The sequence below is a fragment of the Salvia splendens genome, chromosome 6 (genome assembly GCF_004379255.2).
Source record: "Salvia splendens isolate huo1 chromosome 6, SspV2, whole genome shotgun sequence".
Taxonomy (NCBI): domain Eukaryota; kingdom Viridiplantae; phylum Streptophyta; class Magnoliopsida; order Lamiales; family Lamiaceae; genus Salvia; species Salvia splendens.
The window spans coordinates 23,248,904-23,257,066 of NC_056037.1; the positions used below are offsets into that span (position 1 = coordinate 23,248,904).

An 8,163-nucleotide genomic window follows, 5' to 3' on the forward strand; every position below is an offset into this window, starting at 1 on the left:
TAAAAATGTAATACCATATAAGTTTATTTTATAACATAACTCTTTATATTTAGGTTTACTTGCCCAACAAGTAACCCTTTCAATCCAAATGACTTACAAACTTTCATTATACTATCTTTGTTAGGTACTAAATGACATAAAAATAGGATCATTTGGTCATTACAACATCATAGAAATGTAATATCGTATAAGTTTATTTTATAACATAACTCTTTACATTTTGGTTTACTTGCTGGGCAAATAAACCATTTCAATCCAAATGACCTACAAACTTTCATTATACAATCTTTGTTAGGTACTAAATGACATAAAAAATAGGATCTTTTGGTCATTACAACATCATAGAAATGTCATAACGTATAAGCTTATTTTGAAACATAACTCTTTATATTTGGGATTACTTGGCCAACAAGTAAACCATTTCAATCCAAATGACCTACAAACTTTCATTATACAATCTTTGTTAGGTTCTAAATGATATAAAAAATAGGATCATTTGGTTATTACAACATCATAAAAATGTCATATCGTATAAGTTTATTTTATAACATAACAGTTTATATTTAGGTTTACTTGGCCAACAAGTAAACAATTTCAATCCTTGGGCGAAAAGAAATGATGTACCGAACAACGAGATATACTATGGGAATCTCTCATTTGGCTTACGCGGATGATATAATTGTATTCTCACAAGCTCAGAGAGCGTCAGTTTTGGAGCTGTTTGAGTGTCTAGAACATTACATGAAGGTCTCGGGTCAGAAAGTAAATGTGGGAAAGAGCTGTTTTTATTTAGACAAAAAACATCAGTCATGGGCAAGTGAAGTCGTGGAAGCTAGTGGTTTCCAGCAAGGAGAACTCCCATTTCTTTATCTTGGAGTGCCTATTTTCAGAGGCCCGAAGAAAACAAGTTTGTTTATGTTCCTGTGGGATAAGATCTCGGCACGAATCCATAGTTGGAGTCACAGGCACTTATCCTTTGGCGGCCGGCTAACTCTGATTAAAAGTGTCCTTGGGGCTCTTCCCATTCATATCTTCCAAGTTCTTGATCCCACCAAGGGGGCCTTAAAACAGATTGAACAAGTCATGGCTAGATTTTTGTGGGGCTTATGCAATACGTCAAGGAAAACACATTGGATTAAATGGCAGCGGGTATGTCTTCCGATAGAGGAAGGGGGTGTGGGGATTCGGAACTTGGCAGATGTTATTGAGGCTTTTAGCATCAAGATGTGGTGGAGGTTTCGGGAGCAAAGGTCGTTGTGGGCGCGGTACATGCATTAGAAATATTGCTCCAAACCTGTAACACCCGTAAAAAAAAAAGAAAAAAAAATCAAATAAATGTAATTAAATCTTTTCCTAGTTGACTTGGTCAAATATATTTCTCTAAACCATATCACCAAACGATTTCCCCATATCTATACTCCCTAAAATCTCTCCAACCACCAAATCCATCAATATCTATCAGTTTTGCCTATATATATCCAATCAATCCCACGATCTTTCTACACATAAATTCAATACCAAGAAAAACCAGGAACTAAAATTTAGAGAAAGAACCGAGTTGGAGAAGTGAGTTTTCTGCCGCCTAAGAAGGTAATCACCGATCAATTTCCAGCATTGATTTCCTTGCATTCATTTAGGATAACTCTAATTTTGGAGCATGAAATCTGTAGTATTCGGGCAGTAGGTTCCGACGCATGTTTGACAGACCAAACGAACTCCTTTTTATACGATTCTTTTTTCTTTAAGGTGTCTTCTGTGTGGTGTGTGAATTTCAACCTATTTGGACGAAAGATGTATTTTTGGTGAATTTTTGAAGTTGACTGCGCAGTTCTGCCAGAAATTGTTTTTCTCGACCAGGGAGTTACGTTTTCGATTTGACCGACCTAAAAAGATTATTTTGATGTGAAATTTTAATTGAATGATATTTTATGTGTCTACTGTATTGTGGAAAAGTTTCAGCCCCAACGGAGACCGGATGAATTTTAAATGATTTTCACAAACCAACTGCGCAATTCTGCCAGTTTTGTTGTTAGGTGAAAATATCACTTGTTGCTAAGTTTTAATGAATTATATGATGCATGTATGATTTAAGAAGGTATCCTGGCCTGATTATGTGTAACACGTTGAGAAATATTGTGGCATGTTTTTCCTTATGTTGATGAACGTTCGGGAATGGACAATCTAAGAAAACAATGAAAGGAACGATAGGACATGCATGATAATTGTAATAATGGAAAACCTGATTGTGTGGTGATATTGACAAGGGTTGTTGCACGTACGAGGGTACCAAGAGTAAAAGGTTGCGTAAAGTCGTGATTGTGTGATATAAGCAAGCGAGGTGGGCTTTCTTTTTAAATAAGGGCAATGCCCAAAGTATATTTTTATGTGAAAATGATATGAATATTTGCCCTGCCATGTTTTGTTTTATTCTATGGAACCTATCTGATGTGGCTTTTGCCATCAATGGATAATCGAATTCGGGTCTGTCTAGGGAGTGAGTCCCTATTCAGGCTAGTGTACACCTATGGAGATCGTGAGCCGTCTTTTGGGTCCGCCGGTCTAGTGACTTGGAATGTGGCCACGTTCCTTGTCATCAATGGATCAGATATGGGAGATAGCTATGGGAAAATGGTTGATCAACCGAATTTTACAATGGAAAAGATTTTAGTGTCTTGGGCGATTTCTAAAGTTAAAACCCCAAGGTCACTCAATGGTGGCATGATAAATACTTTTATAAAATGTTTTCGGCATGAGTCCACTGAGTGCATCAAGTACTCAGCCCTGCTTTTCTTTTAAAAATTGCAGGTTGAGCGTGACGGGTGCGGTGGGTGTTGAGCAAGACCGTTGAAGAAAGTTAAGTGTGTAGAATGTGTCATGTCTTCACACGTGGCATATTCCTTCTCTCAAATGCTTCCGCTAAGTAGTTGTCCTTCTTTTGAGTTCTTGTATCGTTGAGATAGTATTCATTTTTGAGTTGTTGATTGTTGAGATACTCTGATTTTATTCGAGCTATTCCCATTTGTTTCGAGCTATGGTCGAGTTGTGTTGTTTTTCCCCTTTCTTCCCCGCTTCTTTAATCCTCCCCTAGTCGCGATCAACCGTGTTTTCTATCCTTAGAAAATGCGGGCGTGACAGAGTGGTATCAGAGCAATTTTTCTTTCCGCTCTGGACCCGAGAGTCTTTTTCAGTCTTAGTCTAGACTTGTTTCGCTAGACTAAAATAATAATGATAATAATAATTATGCATTGAAGGCTCAACATCCCGGTTCGCCGCGCTCAATCAAGAAAGAGGTAATTTATTTTTATGAAAAAATTTTATGAGAAAGTTTTCAGGAAAGGAGATGAGAAGCTATGGTTAGGAAAACAAAGTATGTTTTACAATGGCATAGAAGAGCTATGGTCATGAAAACAAAGTATGTTTTACAATGGGATAGAAGAACTATGGTCATGAAAACAAAGTATGTTTTACAATGGGATAGATGAGCTGTGGTTATAAATATATATATATATATATATATATATATGTGTGTGTGTGTGTGTGTGTGTGTTTTGCGAGAAGATGAAAATCAATGGTGATAAAAAGATGTATGTCTTGCAATGGGATGACTTGTCTTTTATGATAAGATTTGATCAATGGAAATATTGTGTTTATGAATTGTTCAAATTTTTTTTAAGTTTCGAGTAAAATAGTTTTAACTCTTTTGTTTGGAAAATTGAGCTACGGAAGTGTGATGTTATGAGGTGCAAAGTATGATGCGTTATTCTATGGAGTGTTTTATACGAAGGATGAAAGTTGATGCGAAAGTACGTTTTAGTTTTTAGTCAAAACTTTTACTTTAAAAGTAAGATTAGAAATTTTTGAGGAAAAGGGCGAGAGTTTGAAGAAAGCTTTTGTGTCAAAATTTTATGAATATAAATGTGAAGTTCGAAAGTCTTTTGTTATGGATGTTGTGTGTTTTATCTTGTGGTATGAATGGCGTTAATTGTGGTAGATGTTGAGACGTGAGATGATTAAGTATGTTGCGAACATAGAGTGCTTACGTTGTAGGTTAGGTTGAATACACGCGAACCGTAGTTTTAAGTTGAGATAATCTATCACTTTCCCGAGTGACAAAAATGAACGAAAATCTGAAAGTTTGGGGAGAACCCCTAATTTGTCAAGGCACAACGAGGCAAGGAGATCGAGAGTGCGAATGGATGCCGGTGGACCATGAAACTTTTTCTTGGAATTGCGTGAAACGTTCGAGCAAGCTTGATGTGTGAACTATTTGACTATTTCCTACGTTTTCCATGAACGACAAGAACAAAAAGAAGACGAAGAAGATTTCAAGGAGTGGAAGATAGCGAAGACGAAATGAAGTTCAAATGCAAAAGAGGGTGCAAGACAAGGAGGGATGATGCGAAGTGCGCAATTTAATTTAATATAGTCTAATCTCGCGTCATTTATTAAAAGTGGCAGCGATGTGACTTTCAACTACAATGTTAATTAAGCGACATGAGGAAGCTGCTTGGAAGACAAGATGATGGAGAAATTCTGTATTCGAAGGACGTAAGCAAATTTCGGGACGAAATTTTTGTTAAGATGGGTAGATTGTAACACCCGTAAAAAAAAAAGAAAAAAATCAAATAAATCTAATTAAATCTTTTCCTAGTTGACTTGGTCAAATATATTTCTCTAAACCATATCACCAAACGATTTCCCCATATCTATACTCCCTAAAATCTCTCCAACCACCAAATCCATCAATATCTATCAGTTTTGCCTATATATATCCAATCAATCCCATGATCTTTCTACACATAAATTCAATACCAAGAAAAACCAGGAACTAAAATTTAGAGAAAGAACCGAGTTGGAGAAGAGAGTTTTCTGCCGCCTAAGAAGGTAATCACCGATCAATTTCCAGCCTTGATTTCCTTGCATTCATTTAGGATAACTCTAATTTTGGAGCATGAAATATGTAGTATTCGGATAGTAGGTTCCGACGCATGTTTGACCGACCAAACGAACTCCTTTTTATACGATTCTTTTTTCTGAGTAAACCTCAAGGTGTCTTCTGTGTGGTGCGTGAATTTCAACCTATTTGGACGAATGATGTATTTTTGGTAAATATTTGAAGTTGACTGCGCAGTTCTGCCAGAAATTGTTTTTCTCGACCAGGGAGTTACGTTTTCGATTTGACCGACCTAAAAAGATTATTTTGATGTGAAATTTTAACTGAATGATATTTTATGTGTCTACTGTATTGTAGAAAAGTTTCAGCCCCAACGGAGACCGGATGAATTTTAAATGATTTTCACAAACCAACCGCGCAATTCTGCCAGTTTTGTTGTTAGGTGAAAATATCACTTGTTGCTAAGTTTTAATGAATTATATGATGCATGTATGATTTAAGAAGGTATCCTGGCCTGATTATGTGTAACACGTTGAGAAATATTGTGGCATGTTTTTCCTTATGTTGATGAACGTTCGGGAATGGACAATCTAAGAAAACAATGAAAGGAACGATAGGGACATGCATGATAATTGTAATAATGGAAAACCTGATTGTGTGGTGATATTGACAAGGGTTGTTGCACGTACGAGGGTACCAAGAGTAAAAGGTTGCGTAAAGTCGTGATTGTGTGATATAAGCAAGCGAGGTGGGCTTTCTTTTTAAATAAGGGCAATGCCCAAAGTATATTTTTATGTGAAAATGATATGAATATTTGCCATGCCGTGTTTTGTTTTATTCTATGGAACCTATCTGATGTGGCTTTTGCCATCAATGGATAATCGAATTCGGGTCTGTCTAGGGAGTGAGTCCCTATTCAGGCTAGTGTACACCTATGGAGATCGTGAGCCGTCTTTTGGGTCGGCCGGTCTAGTGACTTGGAATGTGGCCACGTTCCTTGTCATCAATGGATCAGATATGGGAGATAGCTATGGGAAAATGGTTGATCAACCGAATTTTACAATGGAAAAGATTTTAGTGTCTTGGGCGATTTCTAAAGTTAAAACCCCAAGGTCACTCAATGGTGGCATGATAAATACTTTTATAAAATATTTTCGGCATGAGTCCACTGAGTGCATCAAGTACTCAGCCCTGCTTTTCTTTTAAAAATTGCAGGTTGAGCGTGACGGGTGCGGTGGGTGTTGAGCAAGACCGTTGAAGAAAGTTAAGTGTGTAGAATGTGTCATGTCTTCACACGTGGCATATTCCTTCTCTCAAATGCTTCCGCTAAGTAGTTGTCCTTCTTTTGAGTTCTTGTATCGTTGAGATAGTATTCATTTTTGAGTTGTTGATTGTTGAGATACTCTGATTTTATTCGAGCTATTCCCATTTGTTTCGAGCTATGGTCGAGTTGTGTTGTTTTTCCCCTTTCTTCCCCGCTTCTTTAATCCTCCCCTAGTCGCGATCAACCGTGTTTTCTATCCTTAGAAAATGCGGGCGTGACAAAACCCTTCCCTCTGGTAACCTACCGCTCAAACCGATTTAGCCCGATGTGGAGACGGTTGTTTAAAGTAGGAAGCCTTTGTCGGGAGCAGGTTCGGTGGGTTCTGGGGAATGGTGAGATCAGTGTTTGGTATGATTCCTGGGTGCTGAGTACGCCACTTGTAGAGATGTGTGACCCAGGTGTGGTTAGTTCCACATTAAAGGTTAAGGATTTATGGTTGGATGATCATTGGAATGAGGAGGGACTCTGGATTCTGGCAGAGGAGGCGGGGTTACCGGATAGAGTTATTGATAAGATCTTGCAAATCACGTTTGATGGAAGGAGTAGAGATGTGGGAAGATGGAAACTTACAGGAAATAGGGATTTTTCCCTGGCATCAGCATGGAATCTGGTGCGGGATAGAGGTGAGAGGCGGTTGATCCATAGTCTGGTCTGGGGGATATGTATTGGCCCATCAATTTCCTTGTTCCTTTGGCGTCTCTTGTCGAACAGAATCCCGGTGGATATGAAGATGCAGTGGAGGGGGATTACGCTTTCTTCGAAATGTAGATGCTGTGAGAAGTCTCTAGTGGAATTAAGATTACATTTGTTTGTCAATGGTGAAGCGACTAGGAGGGTCTGGAACCACTTTGCAGAATGGTTCCCTCAGGTGCCTCCGTTTGGTGAGATTGGGGAAAATTTGGAATTGAGATTCAGATGGTGGCAGAGGTCCATGGCGTTAATTCTAATCAGCACGTGGCTGTGATCCTCCCTTGTTTAATCCTTTGGTTTATCTGGACAGAACGCAATGAAAATGTTCACAGGGATAAGGCTTTTGATGTGGCAAATGTGATCAAGAGAGTTAATGTGAAGTTGAGGCATTTGGTTGTGGCCAAGTTACTAGGACCTGAACATTGGAAATATTGTAGTCCTAAGCTGGATGAGATGGTGAGTAGGGATCCGAAGGTGCGAAGGAAGAAGGTGGGTAGGGTATAGTGGCGACCACCGGACCCCCTGTGGATAAAAATCAATGTAGATGGTGCTTTCAAGCAGCTTCCTCAACGGGCAGGGGGAGGAGGGGTGCTTAGAGATAGTGAGGGGGAGATCCTTGCCGCCTTTGCTGCTGATCTGGATGTCGGGTCAGGGCTGGAGGCTGAAGCCATGGCATTGATGATAGGCGTGAGGCTTGCGAAGCAACATAGCAACCGTATCTGGATTGAGTCAGATTCGGAAACAGTGGTCCGGTGGCTTCACACAGGCCATCTTGGCCCGGCTGAAATATGTAATGTTTTGGCTAGAGTAAGGAAAGAACTGGAGGGTTGCGTTTGGAGAATCTCCCATATTTTTAGAGAAGGGAATAAGGTAGCAGATTTTCTTGCAGGCTTGAGCCTGCAGGCTGGTGCGATCCAGTACTACACAAGGGGCTCGTCGCCAGCTCGTGTAAAGGCTTTATGTAGATTGGAGCAGTTGGGAATGCCAAATTTCCGGTTTTGATGATGCGGGTGGAGATGGGGTTTGCTGTGTAGGTGCTTTAAGGCTGGCCGAAATTTTTTGTTTGATGTTGCAGGGGGTTCAATGCTATGCAGGTGGAGATGTGAGAGGGGATGATGAACAGGAAGTTATCTGCTGGTGGAGGGGATGATGAACAGGAAGTTATCTGCTAGTTCAAGCACAGGCACATATCCTTGGACCAGATGGTTTTTTGCTTTAGATTGGATAGCTTATTTTCTGCCTTCCTTTGTTTTTG

At 39.4% G+C, this 8,163-nt stretch overlaps 1 protein-coding gene across 1 annotated transcript; it reads left to right on the plus strand.

The window, feature by feature from the left end:
- Window positions 1-6,483: 6,483 nt before the first annotated feature.
- Window positions 6,484-7,910, plus strand: LOC121808983. Its single transcript, XM_042209537.1, has 3 exons — window positions 6,484-7,099; window positions 7,219-7,382; window positions 7,470-7,910. The coding sequence occupies exons 1-3, from the start codon at window positions 6,484-6,486 to the stop codon at window positions 7,908-7,910; spliced, it is 1,221 nt and encodes a 406-aa protein (XP_042065471.1).
- The last annotated feature ends 253 nt before the right edge of the window (window positions 7,911-8,163 follow it).